At 44.7% G+C, this 22,774-nt stretch overlaps 1 protein-coding gene across 5 annotated transcripts in view; it reads left to right on the top strand.

Moving 5' to 3' along the window:
• LOC139537732 (protein Jade-1-like) overlaps positions 1-8,713 on the top strand; it is a 217,371-nt gene extending 208,658 nt beyond the window's left edge. For all 5 annotated transcript variants that reach the window (XM_071339420.1, XM_071339419.1, XM_071339422.1 and 2 more), the window contains one exon: positions 1,973-8,713. In XM_071339420.1, coding sequence (XP_071195521.1) covers positions 1,973-2,913 — 941 coding nt within the window. In that variant the 3' untranslated portion in view covers positions 2,914-8,713. The remainder of the gene's footprint in view (positions 1-1,972) is intronic.
• Positions 8,714-22,774: the final 14,061 nt, after the last annotated feature.

Raw genomic sequence — 22,774 nt, 5'->3', positions numbered from 1 at the left:
AAGGTTGTTCCAGACTTCCTCTTCCTATGGGTTCCAGGGTTGTTCCAGACTTCCTCTTCCTATGGGTTCCAGGGTTGTTAGACTTCCTCTTCCTATGGGTTCCGGGGTTGTTCCAGACTTCCTCTTCCTATGGGTTCCAAGGTTGTTCCAGACTTCCTCTTCCTATGGGTTCCAGGGTTGTTCCAGACTTCCTCTTCCTATGGGTTCCAGGGTTGTTCCAGACTTCCTCTTCCTATGGGTTCCAGGGTTGTTCCAGACTTCCTCTTCCTATGGGTTCCAGGGTTGTTCCAGACTTCCTCTTCCTATGGGTTCCAGGGTTGTTCCAGACTTCCTCTTCCTATGGGTTCCAAGGTTGTTAGACTTCCTCTTCCTATGGGTTCCAGGGTTGTTCCAGACTTCCTCTTCCTATGGGTTCCAGGGTTGTTCCAGACTTCCTCTTCCTATGGGTTCCAGGGTTGTTCCAGACTTCCTCTTCCTATGGGTTCCAGGGTTGTTAGACTTCCTCTTCCTATGGGTTCCAAGGTTGTTCCAGACTTCCTCTTCCTATGGGTTCCAGGGTTGTTCCAGACTTCCTCTTCCTATGGGTTCCAGGGTTGTTAGACTTCCTCTTCCTATGGGTTCCGGGGTTGTTCCAGACTTCCTCTTCCTATGGGTTCCAAGGTTGTTCCAGACTTCCTCTTCCTATGGGTTCCAGGGTTGTTCCAGACTTCCTCTTCCTATGGGTTCCAGGGTTGTTCCAGACTTCCTCTTCCTATGGGTTCCAGGGTTGTTCCAGACTTCCTCTTCCTATGGGTTCCAGGGTTGTTCCAGACTTCCTCTTCCTATGGGTTCCAGGGTTGTTCCAGACTTCCTCTTCCTATGGGTTCCAAGGTTGTTAGACTTCCTCTTCCTATGGGTTCCAGGGTTGTTCCAGACTTCCTCTTCCTATGGGTTCCAGGGTTGTTCCAGACTTCCTCTTCCTATGGGTTCCAGGGTTGTTCCAGACTTCCTCTTCCTATGGGTTCCAAGGTTGTTAGACTTCCTCTTCCTATGGGTTCCAGGGTTGTTAGACTTCCTCTTCCTATGGGTTCCAGGGTTGTTCCAGACTTCCTCTTCCTATGGGTTCCAAGGTTGTTAGACTTCCTCTTCCTATGGGTTCCAAGGTTGTTAGACTTCCTCTTCCTATGGGTTCCAGGGTTGTTAGACTTCCTCTTCCTATGGGTTCCAGGGTTGTTCCAGACTTCCTCTTCCTATGGGTTCCAAGATTGTTAGACTTCCTCTTCCTATGGGTTCCAAGGTTGTTAGACTTCCTCTTCCTATGGGTTCCAAGGTTGTTAGACTTCCTCTTCCTATGGGTTCCAGGGTTGTTCCAGACTTCCTCTTCCTATGGGTTCCAAGGTTGTTAGACTTCCTCTTCCTATGGGTTCCAGGGTTGTTCCAGACTTCCTCTTCCTATGGGTTCCAAGGTTGTTAGACTTCCTCTTCCTATGAGTTCCAGGGTTGTTAGACTTCCTCTTCCTATGGGTTCCAGGGTTGTTCCAGACTTCCTCTTCCTATGGGTTCCAGGGTTGTTAGACTTCCTCTCCCTATGGGTTCCAGGGTTGTTCCAGACTTCCTCTTCCTATGGGTTCCAGGGTTGTTAGACTTCCTCTTCCTATGGGTTCCAGGGTTGTTAGACTTCCTCTTCCTATGGGTTCCAAGGTTCATCCAGACTTCCTCCCAGAAGGCTTTATATTTTGGATGGAACATTTGATGTTACTAACCTCCCACAGACATTCATTATTCATTACAATCATAGTCATAGTCAGATCAACCGAAGCACTGTGAATCTCTATAGCAAGGGTGTCAAACTCAATTCCTGCATCTACCCTCACCTAGTTGTCTGTCTTAATTGGACATGAATTGAAAGGAAATAACAAAACCAGCAGACACTCTGCTGGTAGTGTGGTTTCTATGGTCCCTCTCACCTTTCGTCTGTCTGTCTCTCCCCCAGGTTTCCCCAAGACCTTCCCTCTGGACAACTCCCTGTTTGACAGCTGGCTGGCCCAGTCGGTGCAGATCACGGCTGACGACATGCTGAGCAAGTGGGCCCTGGACGCCGGGCAGCACCGTGACAAGACGGCCAGCCTGCTGTCTGACCAGCTGCTGCAGGGAGAGGAGAACCTGCTCAGCCTTATGATGGACCACTCCATGAAGTCCACCTGGAAGACCCCTCAGCTGGGCCGCAAGACCCGGGGCAAGCCCCGAACCCGGGGCCATCACTCCACCACCAACACCGCCGCAGCAACCACCGACACCCCCCCTGCTGCTGCAGCCACCGCAGCCTCCACAGCCAAGGGGGCTCTACTGGCAGAGGAGAGGCCAGGCCACGGGGTTCGTAGAGGGGAAAGGTCCCGGGGCACCAAGGCCCTCCACCACCGCCACCCCCAGACCAGGAGCACTGAGGCTCCTCTGGACCCGCCACCGCAGCCGCCCACCTCCAAAATGGACTCCTGTCACATCTCGGAGGAGCGTGGCCCCTGGAACAGCCTCACGGGTACTGGGGTAGCGTCCGCCCCCCTGGCCTCCTGTTTCCCCCCATACAGTAGTCCTGGGACAGTGCCTGGGGGGGGGTCAGGGGGGGGTCCCATTCCCCGCACGGCCTTGCGCCTCCGCCTGCACCGGCAGGGCAAGTCCCGGGGGAAGGGTGGGGGTGGGGGGTTGCAGGAAGCTGTGGAGCGCCCCCTGGAAAGGGAGAGAGAGAGGGACCCCCACCCCGTCTCCCACCCAGTGAAGGAGACATCATCATCGCTGCTGGACCCCGAGACAGACGGCTACTTCTCTGACGCCGAGCAGAGCGACTCAGACACACACTCCAGTGCCCGCAAGCTTCGTCTGGCTCAGTTGCATTCTGGGAGCGAGGACCTGCTGAGGAGGAGCGTGCTGGCTTTGTAGAATAAACTGAGACGCGCGCACACACACACACACCACCGACCAGAACACACACTGTTTTCTCAGACTGACTGGAGCTCCATCCCAGCTCCCGCTGCCACGGCTTCTGTCTGTGTTCTTGATATTAAAATTGTAGTTATTTTCTTTCTAGATTGCTTTAATGAACCAAATCTCGGTACATCACTAGTCATGAATCAGTTTATCTGCTCTGTTCTGAGGATTTGAATGTAGCTGCTACATAGTTAAACAATGAGACCCTAGATGTTAAAGTAACAAAGGCTGTATGATGATGTAAGAAGACAAAGAGAAAGTGGATTTGGACTACGTTACGTTTAGGTTTTGTTTGGTTTAGATGTTGAAGTATAACACGGTGGTAAACCATGTCATCAACCCTTTCTAGCAGCGTGGGCTCACTGGTAACTAACCACAAGAGTTGGGGTGAATACTTTGTGGACATTATAAGCTAGTTCAGGTGAATCACTTATTTTCAAATGACCTAAGATGGATCCCATGATGCAATCCTTGGGATATGATGTTTAAAAAGCCGTTCAGTTCAGAATCAGACCCAGAACAGGTCTAATGGGCTAACCCATCAGTCTGAGAAATATACAGAAAATATCACACAAATATTAGCCTTTAAAAGCACAAATAGCTAACAGGAACTGTAATGCAAACATTGTGCATAAACACACTCACACACATCTACACCACACACATTACACAAACACACACATGATTACATTCTCAAAGCTCCTCCCTCTGCATTCAGCCGTTGTTGTAACTGTTTGAGAATTACGTCAGCTCTTCACTGACTCTGCCTCCTCTTCCGTTTCAATCATTGGAGAAACAATATTTAACGAATTGTGTGCCTTCTGTCGCTCCCCCAAAATGAGTTTATCAATCACTTCTATAATCTGATTTGTTACAATCAAAAAAGGGAAACCTGTTGTATTGGTAATCAAGCGTACCGAAACAGATGACCTTAATTGTAGTGCCTAAAAATGGATGTATATACAGCTTTTGCCATGAATCAACCCAACCGCACGCAAAGCCACACAGATACACAGTTCTACCATATTTGTGCAAATTGCTGCCCCAACAAAGCAACTTCTGGAGTCATTGTTGCTCCCGTCAGACGAGTGGTATAATCAGCTACAGTACAGACTCCTGGATTCTAACTTCTTTTTTTAGTTCTTTGTAAATTTGTTTTAACTCTTGTTTTTTCGTCTCAGAGAGTTGTATTTTATACTTAAAGTGGTCCACAGTATTTTCTCAGGGTTTAAAAAAATCGAAGAAGACATATAAGAAGGGTTGAAAATGTATTGAAATCAAAGTTAAACCGTAAATATATTATACTATAAAAAGGCTATTTTATACATATAAGTATGTATAGAAAAAGTTCCTTTGGCAAAGCTTCACTGTTTGAACTGACTACTACTGTACTGAGAGCTTTTCTCCTGTCTCAATCAGTACACTACTACTGCTACTTCTACTACCCAACTGGCTGTCTCCTGAGTTGATGATGCCAAAGAACAGTGTAAAACAGACTGGGCAGCATGCACTCACTCTGGCAGCGTCCTAAACAACACCCTATTCCCTAGATAGTGCACATGGTGCCGGTTGGGACGCAGCCTCACTCTCCGGTGTCACCATGTGATCCGCTGAAGGACATGAATACGGAAATCTACCTGATGCCAGCAGCTCTGTTCTAGTCGACTCAATTGGGAGCTCTGCATTGCTCTGGCCTGGTGTGGCTCGGCTTTAACACCCACCACCACTATTCCACCTTGGACCCTCCCATTCCCTGCTCCCTTAAGGCTGTTACTTACTGGCCCTCTGTGCCACTGACCTATTCTGGATGGAGTGTCGCAGTTCCCCCCCCCTGCCCCCAACCTGGGAAGAGTTGAATGCTGCTGAACCGCGTGTGTGTGTTTGTGTGTGTGTGTGTTTGTGTGTCTGTGTCTGTGTGTGTGTCTGTGTGTGTGTGGCTGATGGTTCAGAGCCCACTGACACCCCCAGTGCTGTTATCACAGGGTTGGAATGTAGAAGATGACTAGATTTTTGTGTGTGTTGTCCGGTCCCCGGATGGGACACATATTCAGGATGAAACCCCCTAAAACAGTGTATTGGTCAGGTGGCTCTGTCTGTCTGTCTGTCTGTTTGTCTGTCTGCAGCCAGTCTGGTTACTTCCTTTGGCCATTTCCTTTCCATCCACCGTAACCCTTGGAGACAGACTAGTATAACCATAGAAATAGAATGAGTAGCACATTCTATTCATTCCTACTCTATGATTGCAACGTATACAATAACAACAACCATGCTTATTGTTATCTGCAGATAGGTTGTCTGGGTGGATGAATGGTGTTAGCGCTGTAGTAGCCCCACAGAATCCACCCAAACACCTAGTCGTTTACGTGTTAAGACGATGAAATGTAAACTTGGTTTCAATATTCAATATATACACCAATTTAGACTAGACAGTGTTTTAGACGGAGCCCTTCATGTACGGCCCCTAACGTAGTAGAAAACAGGTTCTTATTATTGGAGTGGGGCATGTACGCCCTCTTCCTCCGCTTCCTCTCAGAAACAGTAGGCTGGCATTTTAGTGAGGTGGTGAGGTCTTTTAGTCCAGCAGGCAGCAGCTGACTGCACTTTTCATACAGAGTATAGATGGATGGATGGTATTATATCCTAGATGGACAGTATTATCCGACAGAGTACCTATGGATGGATGGTATTACTATTATCCTCCTCAAGCAGAGTTTCTTTGCACCAATCCTGAGCACCCACAGGGTTGCATGTCTTATTCCAGCCCACACTAACACACCTGATACAGATCATCAAATTGATGATCAGTTGAATTTAGGATGTGTTAGTGCTGGGCTGGAACAAAACATACATTCGGACGGTGGGTCCCCTGAAATAGGGTTGAGAAAGGATGCTTTGGTGTAGCTGTGGATGAATGTCCTAGTGCTGTCTCTGTACCACCTAGGAACTGCTGCTGCTGCTGTTGTTGTTGTCGTTTGTAGCGTGAAAAGGCCATCAGCACACTAACAGAACACAACGACGACGTCATTGAGAAGGATCTCCTCTTCTGTGTTAGTTGCTTCCTCCCATAGGGAACTGGTTCATGGCTGTAGTAGTTCGACTGCCGTTTACCTATCTGGTTTTTGTATGCACCAACAATAATGTATAATACTGTACTAGAGACCGTTTTGTTTCCTTGTTAAAAGCCTTCGCAAGCTGTTTTTGTAACGCTTCTGCCGCGGCTCATATAACTAGAATGCTGACTCATAATCAGACCAACTGCTTCCTTATTGGCGCTTTAGCTCTCGGACCGTCGACGGACTGCTTCCACACAGTGAAGTATGGTTCCAATCCAACACCCACCCCACAGACTAGGGTTCTGTCTCACTCCCCTCCCTGCTTCAGTGTTCCGCCAGCCCGCCTTGACTCCTTCATTGTTTTGAAGCACAGCAGGATCAAAGGAACAAACTTTAAGGTCAAATAATGACATTCATGTGTAGTGGAGAGAGCGTTTGTCACTCTGCTGCTTAGAGAGAGAGTGTTTGCGCCCTGTCCACACAGTGTACTTAAACAGACAGGGAATCTGAACACCCGTCTCACCCTTTTTCTGTGTGACACACAAACTCAGTGCAAACACTTCTGTTTTTACAGAGCTACGTTTATTTGCTTTCTTTGCTTTTGTTTTATACAACCAGAGAGAAAATGATTTGATAAAACAAAAGGGGGAATTGCTAATTGCAGTTTAAATGGTCAGCCCGGCTCTCCAGTGGGCTGATAGTTCAATTGGCCAGGCCTGCTCTCCAGTGGGCTGATAGTTCAATTGGCCAGGCCTGCTCTCCAGTGGGCTGATAGTTCAATTGGCCAGGCCTGCTCTCCAGTGGGCTGATAGTTCAATTGGCCAGGCCTGCTCTCCAGTGGGCTGATAGTTCAATCGGCCAGGCCGGCTCTCCAGTGGGCTGATAGTTCAATCGGCCAGGCCGGCTCTCCAGTGGGCTGATAGTTCAATTGGCCAGGCCTGCTCTCCAGTGGGCTGATAGTTCAATCGGCCAGGCCGGCTCTCCAGTGGGCTGATAGTTCAATGGGCCAGGCCGGCTCTCCAGTGGGCTGATAGTTCAATTGGCCAGCCCGGCTCTCCAGTGGGCTGATAGTTCAATTGGCCAGCCCGGCTCTCCAGTGGGCTGATAGTTCAATTGGCCAGGCCGGCTCTCCAGTGGGCTGATAGTTCAATTGGCCAGGCCGGCTCTCCAGTGGGCTGATAGTTCAATTGGCCAGGCCGGCTCTCCAGTGGGCTGATAGTTCAATTGGCCAGGCCGGCTCTCCAGTGGGCTGATAGTTCAATTGGCCAGGCCGGCTCTCCAGTGGGCTGATAGTTAAATTGGCCAGGCCTGCTCTCCAGTGAGCTGATAGTTCAATTGGCCAGGCCGGCTCTCCAGTGGGCTGATCAACGTGCAGCTGAAGCCTGGAAGAGACCTTTTGTTCTCTCACTTCCTCCATGGAGAACGCTCACAGGAAACTAACCTCTGCTCTCTGGCAGCACAGCGGCCGGATCTCAAATGGTACAATATTCATTTTATAGTGTACTACGGGCCCTGGTCAAAAGTAGTGCACTATCAAGAAAATAGGATGCCATTTGGGATGCACTCAAACTATTTCTGACCAGCAGGGTCACAGAATGTGTTGCTCTCATTAAAACCAATAGTTCCCCTCCAGAAGTTAGAGGCTAGAAGTTATGTAATCCAATGACATTTTAAATGTTCATATGGACAGAGAGTGCACAGGAACGTTTATTTCAGTGTCCTGTTCAAGTTCCACAGTTCAAATAACTTCCCATGTTGATTTTTTTTCATGATGCTCGTTCCCTGACCTGTATGCACTTATGAGTCCATTTCCAGGAGATAAGGTTTACTATCCAGAACCACAGCTGCTCCTCCTAAGGTTGGGCCAATTTACCATTAGTGTCTCTGCAAGCGAGCCAAGCTCAGATTTTCTGCAGTTTTTGTAACTGATCTGGCATCACTTTGCTGCCTCCAAATTCAGGCTACATCCCAAATGGCACTGTATTCTCTATGAAGTGCACTACTTTTGACCAGGGCCCTTAGGGCTCGGGTCAAAAGTATTGCACTAGGGAACAGGGTGACATTTGGGATGTTAACTCTCTAAATACCTGTCCTGTATCTCCTACTGGTCACATCCGTCATTTTGATAAGAGTCAGTGATCTCTCTTATCAAAGCAGACTCTGACATGGTTCCTCCTCCACCTGCCTGTGTTATTTGTCCTTAAAAGGCGCTGAAATATACTGCTGCCGTGTACAATTCAATTCCTCACCCATTTCGGCTCTATCTGCATCAGTTATACAATACGATAATATGAATGTTGCAGGAGTTTATCCTGCTGTATTTTTTGTTTCAAAGAATGTTGTGCCATTTGTTAATAGCAAAGATAAATATTGAACATATATTAAAAAGAAAAGCAATTTTAAATTATTTTTGGGCTTTTTTTTGCAATATTTATTTTCTTGTATTAGAATCTTCTTTGTAGGAGGAAAAATGAAACATTTATTTTTCATTAGTGCAAAAACCTATTTTTCCTTTTTGTACAATTTCAATGTTAAGCAAAACTTTAAAAAGCAATATGATGTTCCATGTGACTGTATCTGCATGCTGTTTGTGTTGCCTTGACGACGGCTGCGTCCACTATGACCCTGTTCCCCCCTCCTCTCCCCGGCACTCTGGAGTGGTTGACCAGTGTAGTCAATAAAGCAGTGCTTTCTGTGTACACATGCTCTCGCTCGTCTCTCTGTTCAGTTCACCATCCCAACAGCTCATCTCTTTTTTTTAAAGGGCAATCTGCGATTGAAATAACAACAAAGCAGACACCCCAACACTTTTTGGTAAACAGTTGAGGGATAGGGTACGACAGTTGAACTAAGTTCATGAGGCATAAGTTATATGCTTCAAGAATCAATGGCTAGATATCATTAATTTACAAGTCCAAAAAATGTATTTATCATTGCCAGAATTCCCCTTTAAAGAGCGTTCCAGGTTGATTGATTCAACACAGTGCGACTCTGAATCTATCTGGGCCACTACATGGACTCGGCGGTAACTAGACTAGATACTCCCTGGATTGTTGTCAGAGACTATTTCTATCACTTGTATTTCACATGTAGGTTGTGAGATCGATTGCCCCATAACATACAAAACATCCCAAGTTGTAGGCCTAGTGAATGTTGACATCATAGCTGCGTGTGTAAGAATAGCTTAAGGTGATGAATTAGTTGGTTTTAATACATTTACAATAGAATCCTCATTCAGCTAGTTACTTTCAGTGCTTGATGGCACATTCTGTAGCTAACTATACCATGCCCCTATATCAACAGTTGACGTTTCCAAATTAGCATCCAAACCAAAACATACCATTCCTTGACAAATCGATGAAGCAAGATCATCTTTATAACAAAATGTTCATGGACATCTGCCATGTTCATACAACACCACCAGGACATCCAGCAAGCAGAGCAACTTTGGGTTGAAACATAACACAATGGATACGTCCTAAATGGCACCATATTCCCATTATAGTGTACTACTTTTTACCAGATCCCTTTGGGCCTGTGCACTAAATTAGGGAATATGATGCCATTTGGGATGAACCCAAAGGCTAGTTTGAATAAATCATTCTTACATTATCTGAAATCGCCTGTTCCCATCCATAAAGGCTCAATGTTAAGAGCATGTATGTCTGTGCTCTGCTATGAATTTGAGTTTCCCGCTGATCTTAAAGAAACAGGCGTTGACTTTGTGGAGGGCTTCTCTCTAGGGTACGTGAGACGGTAGCGTCCCACCTCTTCAACAGCCAGTGAAACTGAAGGGGGCCAAATTCAAAACAACAGAAATTTCTCAAACATACATGTATTTTACACCATTTTAAAGATACACTTGTTGTAAATCCAGCCACAGTGTCCGATTTCAAAAAGGCTTTACGACGAAAGCAAACCAAACGATTATGTTAGGTGAGTGCCTATTCACAGAATAACACAGCCATTTTCCAGCCAAAGAGAGGAGTCACAAAAAGCAGAAATAGAGATAAAATGAATCACTAAACCTTTGATGATCTTCATCAGATGACACTCATAGGACTTCATGTTAGACAGTACATGTATGTTTTGTTCGGTAAAGTTCATATTTATATCCAAAAATCTGAGTTTACATTGGCGCGTTACGTTCAGAAGTTCCAAAACATCCTTTGATTTTGCAGAGAGCCACATCAATTTACAGGAATACTCATAATAAACATTGCTAAAAGATACAACTGTTATGCATGGAATTTTATATGCACTTCTCCTTAATGCAACCGCTGTGTCAGATTTCAAAAAAGCTTTACGGAAAAAGCAAACCATGCAATAATCTGAGTCGGCGCTCAGAGCCCAATCAAGACACAAATATATCCGCCATATTGTGCAGTCAACATAAGTCAGAAATAACATTATCAACATTCAATTACCTTTGATGATCTTCATCAGAATGCACTCCCAGGAATCCCAGTTCCACAATAAATGTTTGTTTTGTTAATGTCCATCATTTATGTCCAAATTCCTCCTTGTTGTTCTAGCGTTCAGTACACTTTCCAAACTCACGACGCGCGGGCAAGTCCAGCGGAAAGTACGGACGAAAAGTTAAAAAAGTTATATTACAGTCCGTAAAAACATGACAAACGAAGTATTGAATCAATCTTTAGGATGTTTTTAACATAATTCTTCAATAATGTTCCAACCGGAGAATTCCTTTGTCTTCAGAAAAGCAAATGGAACAGGAGCTAACTCTCATGTGAAAGCGCATGGTCAGCTCGTGGCTGCTGGCAGACCTCTGACTCATTCCCCACTCATTCGCCCCCACTTCACATTAGAAGCATCAGACAAGGTTCTAAAGACTGTTGACATCTAGTGGAAGCCTTAGGAAGTGCAACATTACCAATATCCCACTGTATCTTCAATAGGAGCTGAGTTGAAAATCGACCAACCTCAGATTTCCCACTTCCTGGTTGGATTTTTTCTCAGGTTTTTGCCTGCCATATGAGTTCTGTTATACTCACAGACATCATTCAAACAGTTTTAGAAACTTCAGAGTGTTTTCTATCCAAATCTAATATGCATATTCTATCTTTTATGGCTTTGTAGCAGGCTGTTTACTCTGGGCATGCTTTTCATCCGGATGTGAAAATACTGCCCCCTACCCCAAAGACGTTTTAAAGTATCCTACACACCAAGCTGCTGGAAATGAAAGCTAGTTTGTTATTGTTGCTCTTGACCTGGGTCCAGGCAGGGCACTTTGCTGTAAGTGACGTATGACTTCCCATACTACCCCTAGTAAATACTCAGCATGGCTGCCTCTAGCCTGCATGTGGGAAACTAGTGGGAGTAGAGCAGCTGCTTTTTAAGGAAGGTTTTACTTGCAATGACTGTGATATGTGGTTGTCGTAGCTACCTTCGTTGAATGCACTGACTGTAAGTCGCTCTGGATAAGAGCTTCTGCTAAATTACCTCAATGTAGTGTGTGTGTGTGTGTGTGTGTGTGTGTGTGTGTGTGTGTGTGTGTGTGTGTGTGTGTGTGTGTGTGTGTGTGTGTGTGTGTGTGTGTGTGTGTGTGTGTGTGTGTGTGTGTGTGTGTGTGTGTGTTTGCACAAATTTGTTTACATCCCTGTTTGTGAGCATTTATCTTTTGCCAAGATAATCCATCAAACTGACAAGTGTGGCATATCAAGAAGCTAATTAAAGAGCATGATCATTGCATAAATGCACCTTGTGCTGGGGACAATAAAATGAAACTAAATGTTGTCACACAACACAATGCCACGGATGTCTCAAGTTTTGAGGGAGTGTGCAATTGGCATGCTGACTGCAGGGATGTCCACCAGAGCTATTGCCAGATAATTTAATGTTAATTTCTCTACCATAAGCCGCTTCCAACGTCATTTTAGAGAATTTGGCAGTACGTCCAACAGGCCTCACAACCGCAGACCAGTTGTATGGTGTTGTGTGGGCGAGCGGTTTGCTGATGTCAACGTTGTGAACATAGTGCCCCATGGTGGCGGTGGGGTTATGGTATGGGCAAGAATAAGCTACGGACAATGAACACAATTGCATTTTATTGATGGCAATTTGAATGCACAGAGATACCGTGACGAGATCCTGAGGCCCGTTGCAATGTCATTCATCCGCCACCATCACCTCATGTTTCAGCATGATAATGTAACAAGGTATGTACACAATTCCTGGAAGTTGAAAATGTCCCAGATCTTCCATGGCCTGCATACTTACTAGACATGTCACCCATTGAGCAGGTTTGGGATGCTCTGGATTGACTGTACGACAGCATGTTCCAGTTCCCGCCAATATCCAGCAACTTGGCACAGCCATTGAAGAGGAGTGGGACAACATTCCACAGGCCACAATCAACAGCCTGATCTACTCTGTGTGAAGGAGATCTTACGCTGCATGAGGCAAATGGTGGTCACACCAGATACTGACTGGTTTTCTGATCCACGCCCCTACTTTCTTTTTTTTAAGGTATTTGTGACCAACAGATCTGTATTCCCAATCATTTGAAATCCATAGATTAGGACCTAATTTATTTATTTAAATTGACTGATTTCTTTATATGAACTGTAACTCAGTAAAATCTTTGAAAATGTTGCATGTTGCGTTTATATTTTTGTTCAGTGTAATTATTTGATAGCCTCACTGCTGGTTAGATAGACTCATTGATACCTCTGATGTCATTCAGTCGGTCAGTATGAACAAACAGTTGGTAAATGTGATGTGACTGTAATGTGTTTGTTGGTGAATAATCCCCCATGTCCTCTTCAGCCTGTTGTGTAACATTCCTAAACAGAAACTGGTTGCAGTTGGGTCATCCTGCCACGAGGGAGCAGCCATCATTTTGTCTCCTGCAAGGTAGGTGGAAAAAAGTAACTTTGGAGTAGCATTTGCTGCCATGATTATGCCAATGCTATAGCCGGGCATCACTTAGTAACATAAATGGTGGCTGCTACCATGACAGGACGTCTACATCAACTGGCCTGACTGGCAGAACAGTGTATGTAGGAAGGGCGGTGTTGACAGTGAAACACTCAATTACCCACCTCTAGTGACCTCTTGTGGCCGTATTAAATTACTTCAAAATCAATGGCTTCTTCATTCCTCACCTAGTACTAGGCTACAGTTACAATACACCACTGAGGACAACTAGCTACAATACTGTCCTACTTTTGAGATAAGCTCTATCGACAGTCCCAAACCTGACACTGGATCTATTGTCAACCCCAACCTATCACTTTCAAAGATGGATAGGACCTGTAGTCTTCAGTCTAAGTGTTTATTAAGCTGTACAATAGTAGGTTAATAATGAATTACAGTGGGTCTCTGTTTATCATCAGGGGAGGGTATTTCAACCGGTTGCATTATCCTCTGTCATAGCCCGGGGCTTTCTCCTTCTTCTTGGCTCTTTTGAAGTGTCTGGGCTGACAGATCTGTGAGTCCCCCTCCAATAGCGCTGTCTCCACTGTTTAAGTTTGTATATTTAGGGACTGTGTCCTCTGGGATTGTGTGTGTCCGTGCGTGAAAAAGATCCAGGCAGCATTATTCTGAGTGCCATCACTCAAGGACCCCCACTGGCCTATCCTCCTTTCTCCCAGAGACTAAAAATTCAGCGCTGCTTTTGCAGTTCCCTTCTCTCTTTTTTGCTCACCCTTTCAGAGATGTTGACCGGTGTGATGCCGCCAACAGCCACCTAGCCTCTTCCCATGGTAACAAGGAAGTGATTCTTCAGTGAGGAAGAAGATAGGCTTTCACTACATGAGGGGCATTCCATGCATGCCTGTGCAGTGGCGTAGATTCTTCCTAGTTTGTACTTCTAGTTTGTTTGTTTTTTGTCGTGAACAACAAAAGACTCCATTTACTACTGCATCATTAATCAGGAGAGGCTCTAACCCTCTCCTCCTCCTTTCCCCTCCCTCTCTTTCGTTCTCCCTATTTCTCTCTCTTTCTCTTCACTAAAGCCAAACAGAGCCAGTGATCTCATTGATGTGGATGTGTCATAGTCAGAGCCAGTGTTGCTCCAAGTCTGTCCAGCCTGTAAACATTGTATGTCTATTTTTGGTTACTGTGGTGCAAAATCAGTGTGGACCCCGGAAACGGGCAGCAACCTGCCATAGTGAGTGAAGTACTGTCTCTCTGGCAACGGCTCACAGTTTCCAAATGGGCATGGCTTCAGCACATACTTCAGCACAAGGTGTACCGAAACTCACTAATCCTAGGAAGTGAGGGATAGAATCCAAGCCACATGGTCCACTGTTGTTTTTTATATGCATATAATAAGAGGGGGGGGGGGTGATCTGCATTTCAACTAATGGGTGGTTGTAGTCTCAGTCTCAGCACTCAATCGCTGGTTGAAAACTGTTTTCTGCCCCTCCCAAAAGATAGAATTTGTAGATAATTGGCCCTCTTTCTGGGACTCACCCACAAACAGGACCAAGCCTGACCTGCTGAGGAGTGACGGACTCCATCCTAGCTGGAGGGGTGCTCTCATCTTATCTACCAACATAGATAGGGCTCTAACTCCTCTAGCCCCACAATGAAATAGGGTGCAGGCCAGGCAGCAGGCTGTTAGCCAACCTGCCAGCTTAGTGGAGTCTGCCAATAGCACAGTCAGTGTAGTCAGCTCAGCCATACCCATTGAGACTGTGTCTGTGCCTCGACCTAGGTTGGGCAAAACTAAACATGGCGGTGTTCGCCTTAGCAATCTTATTAGGATAAAGACCTCCTCCATTCCTGCCATTATTGAAAGAGATCGTGATACCTCACATCTCAAAATAGGGTTACTTAATGTTAGATCCCTCACTTCAAAGGCAGTCATAGTCAATGAACTAATCACTGATCATAATCTTGATGTGATTGGCCTGACTGAAACATGGCTTAAGCCTGATGAATTTACTGTGTTAAATGAGGCCTCACCTCCTGGTTACACTAGTGACCATATCCCCCGTGCATCCCGCAAAGGCGGAGGTGTTGCTAACATTTACGATAGCAAATTTCAATTTACAAATGGCGTTTTCGTCTTTTGAGCTTCTAGTCATGAAATCTATGCAGCCTACTCAATCACTTTTTATAGCTACTGTTTACAGGCCTCCTGGGCCATATACAGCGTTCCTCTCTGAGTTTCCTGAATTCCTATCAGACCTTGTAGTCATAGCAGATCATATTCTAATTTTTGGTGATTTTAATATTCACATGGAGAAGTCCACAGACCCACTCCAAAAGTATTTCGGAGCCATCATCGACTCAGTGGGTTTTGTCCAACATGTCTCTGGACCTACTCACTGCCACAGTCATACTCTGGACCTAGTTTTGTCCCATGGAATAAATGTTGTAGATCTTAATGTTTTTCCACATAATCCTGGACTATCGGACCACCATTTTATTACGTTTGCAATCGCAACAAATAATCTGCTCAGACCCCAACCAAGGAGCATCAAAAGTCGTGCTATAAATTCTCAGACAACACAAAAATTCCTTGATGCCCTTCCAGACTCTTTCTGCCTACCCAAGGACGTCAGAGGACAAAAATCAGTTAACCACTTAACTGAGGAACTCAATTTAACCTTGCGCAATACCCTAGATGCAGTTGCACCCCTAAAAACGAAAAACATTTGTCATAAGAAACTAGCTCCCTGGTATACAGAAAATACCCGAGCTTTGAAGCAAGCTTCCAGGAAATTGGAACAGAAATGGCGCCACACCAAACTGGAAGTCTTCCGACTAGCTTGGAAAGACAGTACCGTGCAGTACCGAAGAGCCCTCACTGCTGCTCGATCATCCTACTTTTCCAACTTAATCGAGGAAAATAAGAACAATCCAAAATTTCTTTTTGATACTGTTGCGAAACTAACTAAAAAGCAGCATTCCCCAAGAGAGGATGGCTTTCACTTCAGCAGTAATAAATTCATGAACTTCTTTGAGGAAAAGATCATGACCATTAGAAAGCAAATTACGGACTCCTCTTTGAATCTGCGTATTCCTCCAGGGCTTAGCTGTCCTGGATCTGCACAGCTCTGCGAGGGCCTGGGATCGGGAGAGACACTTAAGTGTTTTAGTACTATATCTCTTGACACAATGATGAAAATAATCATGGCCTCTAAACCTTCAAGCTGCATACTGGATCCTATTCCTACTAAACTGCTGAAGGAGCTGCTTCCTGTGCTTGGCCCTCCTATGTTGAACATAATAAACAGCTCTCTATCCACCGGATGTGTAACAAACTCACTAAAAGTGGCAGTGATAAAGCCTCTCTTGAAAAAGCCAAACCTTGACCCGGAAAATATAAAAAACTATCGGCCTATATCGAATCTTCCATTCCTCTCAAATATTTTAGAAAAAGCTGTTGCGCAGCAACTCACTGCCTTTCTGAAGACAAACAATGTATACGAAATGCTTCAGTCTGGTTTTAGACCCCATCATAGCACTGAGACTGCACTTGTGAAGGTGGTAAATGACCTTTTAATGGCGTCAGACCGAGGCTCTGCATCTGTCCTCGTGCTACTAGACCTTAGTGCTGCCTTTGACACCATCGATCACCACATTCTTTTGGAGAGACTGGAAACCCAAATTGGTCTACACGGACAAGTTCTGGCCTGGTTTAGATCTTACCTGTCGGAAAGATATCAGTTTGTCTCTGTGAATGGTCTGTCCTCTGACAAATCAACTGTACATTTCGGTGTTCCTCAAGGTTCCGTTTTAGGACCACTATTGTTTTCACTATATATTTTACCTCTTGGGGATGTTATTCGAAAACATAATGTTAACTTTCACTGCTATGCGGATGACACACAGCTGTACATTTCAATGAAACATGGTGAAGCCCCAAAATTGCCCTCGCTAGAAGCCTGTGTTTCAGACATAAGGAAGTGGATGGCTGAAAACTTTCTACTTTTAAACTCGGACAAAACAGAGATGCTTGTTCTAGGTCCCAAGAAACAACGAGATCTTCTGTTAAATCTGACAATTCATCTTGATGGTTGTAAAGTCGTCTCAAATAAAACTGTGAAGGACCTCGGCGTTACTCTTGACCCTGATCTCTCTTTTGACGAACATATCAAGACTGTTTCAAGGACAGCTTTTTTCCATCTACGTAACATTGCAAAAATCAGACATTTTCTGTCCAAAAATGATGCAGAAAAATTAATCCATGCATTTGTTACTTCTAGGTTAGACTACTGCAATGCTCTACTTTCCGGCTACCCGGATAAAGCACTAAATAAACTTCAGTTAGTGCTAAATACGGCTGCTAGAATCCTGACTAGAACCAAGAAATTTGATCATATTACTCCAGTGCTAGCTTCCCTACACTGGCTTCCTGTTAAGGCAAGGGCTGATTTCAAGGTTTTACTGTTAACCTATAAAGCGTTACATGGGCTTGCTCCTACCTATCTTTCCGAGTTGGTCCTGCCGTACATACCAATACGTACGCTACGGTCACAAGACGCAGGCCTCCTAATTGTCCCTAGAATTTCTAAGCAAACAGCGGGAGGCAGGGCTTTCTCCTATAGATCTCCATTTTTATGGAACAGTCTGCCTACCCATGTGAGAGACGCAGACTCGGTCTCAACCTTTAAGTCTTTACTGAAGACTTATCTCTTCAGTAGGTCATATGATTGAGTGTAGTCTGGCCCAGGAGTGTGAAGGTGAACGGAAAGGCTCTGGAGCAACGAACCACCCTTGCTGTCTCTGCCAGGCCGGTTCCCCTCTCTCCACTGGGATTCTCTGCCTCTAACCCTGTTACAGGGGCTGAGTCACTGGCTTGCTGGTGCTCTTTCATGCCGTCCCTAGGAGGGGTGCGTCACTTGAGTGGGTTGAGTTACTGACGTGATCTTCCTGTCTGGGTTGGCGCCCCCCCTTGGTTTGTGCTGTGGTGGAGACCTTTGTGGGCTATACTCGGCCTTGTCTCAGGATTGTAAGTTGGTGGTTGAGGATATCCCTCTAGTGGTGCGGGGGCTGTGCTTTGGCAAAGTGGGTGGGGTTATATCCTTCCTGTTTGGCCCTGTCCGGGGGTTTCTTCGGATGGGGCCACAGTGTCTCCTGACCGCTCCTGTCTCAGCCTCCAGTATTTATGCTGCAGTAGTTTGTGTCGGGGGGCTAGGGTCAGTTGGTTACCTGGAGTACTTCTCCTGTCTTATCCAGTGTCCTGTGTGAATTTAAGTATGCTCTCTCTAATTCTCTCGTTCTCTCTTTCTCTCTGAGAACCTGAGCCCTAGGACCATACGTCAGGACTACCGGGCATGATGACACCTTGCTGTCCCCAGTCCGCCTGGCCTTGCTGCTATTCCAGTTTCAACTGTTCTGCCTGCGGTTACGGAACCCCTACCTGTCCCAGACCTGCTGTTTTCAACTCTTAATGATCGGCTATGAAAAGCCAACTGAGATTTATTCCTGATTATTATTTGACCATGCTTGTCATTTATGAACATTTTGAAAATCTTGGCTCTCTCTAATTTTCTCCTTCTCTCTTTCTTTCTCTCTGAGGACCTGAGCCCTAGGACCATACGTCGGGACTACCGGCCGTGGTGACTCCTTGCTGTCCCCAGTCCGCCTGGCCTTGCTGCTATTCCAGTTTCAACTGTTCTGCCTGCGGTTATGGAACCCCTACCTGTCCCAGACCTGCTGTTTTCAACTCTTAATGATCGGCTATGAAAAGCCAACTGAGATTTATTCCTGATTATTATTTGACCATGCTTGTCATTTATGAACATTTTGAAAATCTTGGCTCTCTCTAATTTTCTCCTTCTCTCTTTCTTTCTCTCAGAGGACCTGGGCCCTAGGACCATGCGTCGGGACTGCCGCCCGTGGTGACTCCTTGCTGTCCCCAGTCCGCCTGGCCTTGCTGCTATTCCAGTTTCAGCTGTTCTGCCTGCGGTTATGGAACCGCCACCTGTCCCAGACCTGTTGTTTTTCAACTCTTGATGATCGGCTATGAAAAGCCAACTGAAAATTATTCATGATTATTATTTGACCATGCTTGTCACTTATGAACATTTTTGAACATCTTGGCATAGTTCTGTTATAATCTCCACCCAGCACAGCCAGAAGAGGACTGGCCACCCCTCATAGCCTGGTTCCTCTCTAGGTTTCTTCCTAGGTTTTGGCCTTTCTAGGGAGTTTTTCCTAGCCACCGTGCTTCTACACCTGCATTACTAGCTGTTTGGGGTTTTAGGCTGGGTTTCTGTACAGCACTTCGAGATATTAGCTGATGTACGAAGGGCTATATAAAATAAAATTGATTGATTGATAAAAGTCTGAACTTGATTCTGTCATAATGTTTAATTGCTAGGCAAGAAGACAGGTCTTATGTGTTTTGAAAATACTTGGTCCGGCCTCATTCTCAGTAGTGTTGGCCCTATAATGTAGTGCTGACCCTTTTAACTGCCAGCTTTCACTGAAATACAGTAAATTACAGTGGCCTTTCCAATCAACAAAGACGTATGAGGTATGTCCAAACTCACAACCCACTGGGCACAGATGTAATTTCAAGGTATAGTTTTGATTTAAATTTGGTTGTTGTCAACTAACGTGAATTAAACAAAAAAAGGAACCATGTCATTGGATTTAGGTTAATACAAAATTATTTTATGTTGATGAATGTTTGCAATTTCAATCTCTTTTCCACATTGATTCAACATCATTACATTGCATTTTTTATGTGAAAACAACATTGATCCAATCAGTTTTTGCCCTGTGGGAAAGGTCTCTTCAAACAAAGATTGGGTTTATAGTTACGAATATACATTTTTCAAGTCTATCAGATTTTTGTCTCAACTTTTGCCTCAGCAAACAGTTAGGCTCCAGTCAAGTCAAATAACTTTGATAATTTAGTTGAGAACAAGTTCTCATTTACAACTGCGACCTGGCCAAGATAAAGCAAAGCAGTGCGACAAAAACAACAACACAGAGTTACACATGGGATAAACAAACGTACAGTCAATAACACAATAGAAAAATCTATATAAAGTGTGTGCAAATGTAGTAAGATTAGGGAGGTAAGGCAATAAATAGGCCATAGTGGCAAAATAATTACAATTTAGCATTAACACCGGAGTGATAGATGTGCAAGTAGAGATACTGGGTTGCAAAAGAGCAAAAATAAATAACAATGTGGGGATGAGGTAGTTGGGTGGGCTATTTACAGATGAGCTGTGTACAGGTGCAGTGATCCGTCAGCTGATGCATAAAGTTAATGAGGGAGATATAAGTCTCCAGCTTCAGTGATTTTTGCAATTCGTTCCAGTCATTGGCAGCAGAGAACTGGAAGGAGAGGCGGCCAAAGAGGAGTTGGCTTTGTGGATGACCAGTGAAATATACCTGCTGGAGCGCGTGCTATGGGTGGGTGTTGCTATGGTGACCAGTGAGCTGAGATAAGGCGGGGCTTTGCCGAGCATAGCCTTGTAGATGACCTGGAGCCAGTGGGTTTGGCGACAAATATGAAGCGAGGGCCAGCCAACGAGAGCATACAGGTCGCAGTGGTGGGTAGTATATGGGGCTTTGGTGACAAAACGGATGGCACTGTGATAAACTACATCCAATTTTCTGAGTAGAGTGTTGGAGGCTATTTTGTAAATGACATCGCCGAAGTCGAGGATCGGTAGGATAGTCAGTTTTACAAGGGTATGTTCAGCAGCATGAGTGATGGAGGCTTTGTTGCGAAATAGGAAGCTGATTCTAGATTTAATTTTGGATGGTAGATGTTTAATGCGAGTCTGGAAGGAGAGTTTACAGTCTAACCAGACACCTAGGTATTTGTAGTTGTCCACATATTCTAAGTCAGAACCATCCAGAGAAGTGATGCTAGTCGGGCGGGCGGGAGCGGGCAGCGATTGGTTGAAGAGCATGCATTTAGTTTTACTAGCATTTAAGAGCAGTTGGAGGCCATGGAAGGCTAGACAAACTATGAAACTCATTTCCATTCCATCAAATACAAACAAATAAAATGCTCAACATAGATCATGCTGAACTTCAATAGTCTCAATAACCACAGACCCATCATTAAAGATCCATACAGTATACTCATTCACACGAGCGTTATCGTCACATTCAGACACTATCTATGGAACACTTCCTCAAACATTCCAGTCACATGTGTAGTGTTTGTGTGTCTGGTTCTCTCACCCATCGATCAATCAGCTACTGTAATAATAACAGACTGAATCCAGCCTCGGAGTGCAGTACAGAGACACGAGGTCATGTCTAGCACTGTGAATGGTTGACATCTCACTGGGGATGTCATCCTTAGTTAAACTTATAACACAGTTATAGGGAGGGACATTCTGACCCATTTACATATGTACCACTTTCTACAGCTTTCCCCAGCACAACGACAAATAGGAATGAAGTACCATTGTTGTCTATGGCCTGTGTAGGGTATGTATTGAGTTGACATGCTCATGTCTGTAGAGAACAAAATAAGTCTCTTTCCCATTTCCACAGAATATAAAGCAGTTCATATCCACTGAATTAAGGTGTCTCTTGCGAAATAGATTTTATCTCAATGAGACTAACCTGGATAAATAAAGGTTATGTAAAAATGAAGAGAACTCCTTTCCGTTATATTGAAATATGAATTGTTATTTCATGCAGTTAATTTGAAAGATGTATATAAGAAACATAGCTAAAGTTAATCAAATGGAATTATATCAAATGTGTCTTCTACGTTCAACCATTACTGATGAGTCTCATATGTATTCATGAGTTTCAATAACTGTCATCAGAAGTTTAGGAAGTTCACTATCAAATCAAATCAAATTGTATTTGTCACATACACATGGTTAGCAGATGTTAATGCGAGTGTAGCGAAATGCTTGTGTTTCTAGTTCCGACAATGCAGTAATATCTAACAAGTAATCTAACCTAACAATTTCACAACAACTACCTTATACACACAAGTGTAAAGGAATGAATAAGAATATGTACATAAAGATATATGAATGAGCGATGGCCGAACGGCATAGGCAAGATGCAGTAGATGGTATAGAGTACAGTATATACATATGAGATGAGTAATGGTAGTGTATGTAAACATTGTATAAAGTGGCATTGTTTAAAGTGGCTAGTTATACATTTATTACATACATTTTCCATTATTAAAGTGGCTGGAGTTGAGTCAGTATGTTGGCAGCAGCCACTCAATGTTAGTGGTGGCTGTTTAACAGTCTGATGGCCTTGAGATAGAAGCTGTTTTTCAGTCTCTCAGTCCCCGCTTTGATGCACCTGTACTGACCTCGCCTTCTGGATGATAGCGGGGTGAACAGGCAGTGGCTCGGGTGGTTGTTGTCTTTGATTATCTTTTTGGCCTTCCTGTGACATCGGGTGGTGTAGGTGTCCTGGAGGGCAGGTAGTTTGCTAGAGATAGCTTTAGGTAATAAAATACAGACATGGGCGAGTTGTTGAGAAGGAAGGATGGTGCTCTCTTCATCCTGATTTAATCAGAAATTGGACAAAGGGAATATCATCATCATCATAATCAATGGGAAGTCACCTCTGTGTCGTACTGTATGTCCTGTGCTGTCACTATACGCGTCACAACAGTCACACTACTCTCTGCAGCAGAACAGACATCATGGCAGACTCACAGGAGTAGGTAGGAATACTTTTGGTCTTTGTATAATGAATAGTTACATATTTTTAATATGGAGGAAAGACCACCAGGGTGCCCCTGAAGGAGAGCCAGATGTTGGAAGACCTCCATCTCCTAGCCCCAGAAACATCCCCCTGGACTCCCGACTGGTCAACCCTGT

This window comes from Salvelinus alpinus, chromosome 13 (genome assembly GCF_045679555.1).
Source record: "Salvelinus alpinus chromosome 13, SLU_Salpinus.1, whole genome shotgun sequence".
NCBI classification, from domain to species: Eukaryota; Metazoa; Chordata; class Actinopteri; order Salmoniformes; family Salmonidae; genus Salvelinus; species Salvelinus alpinus.
Note: the sequence above shows the minus strand (reverse complement) of the source record. Positions and strands in the feature narration are given on the sequence as shown.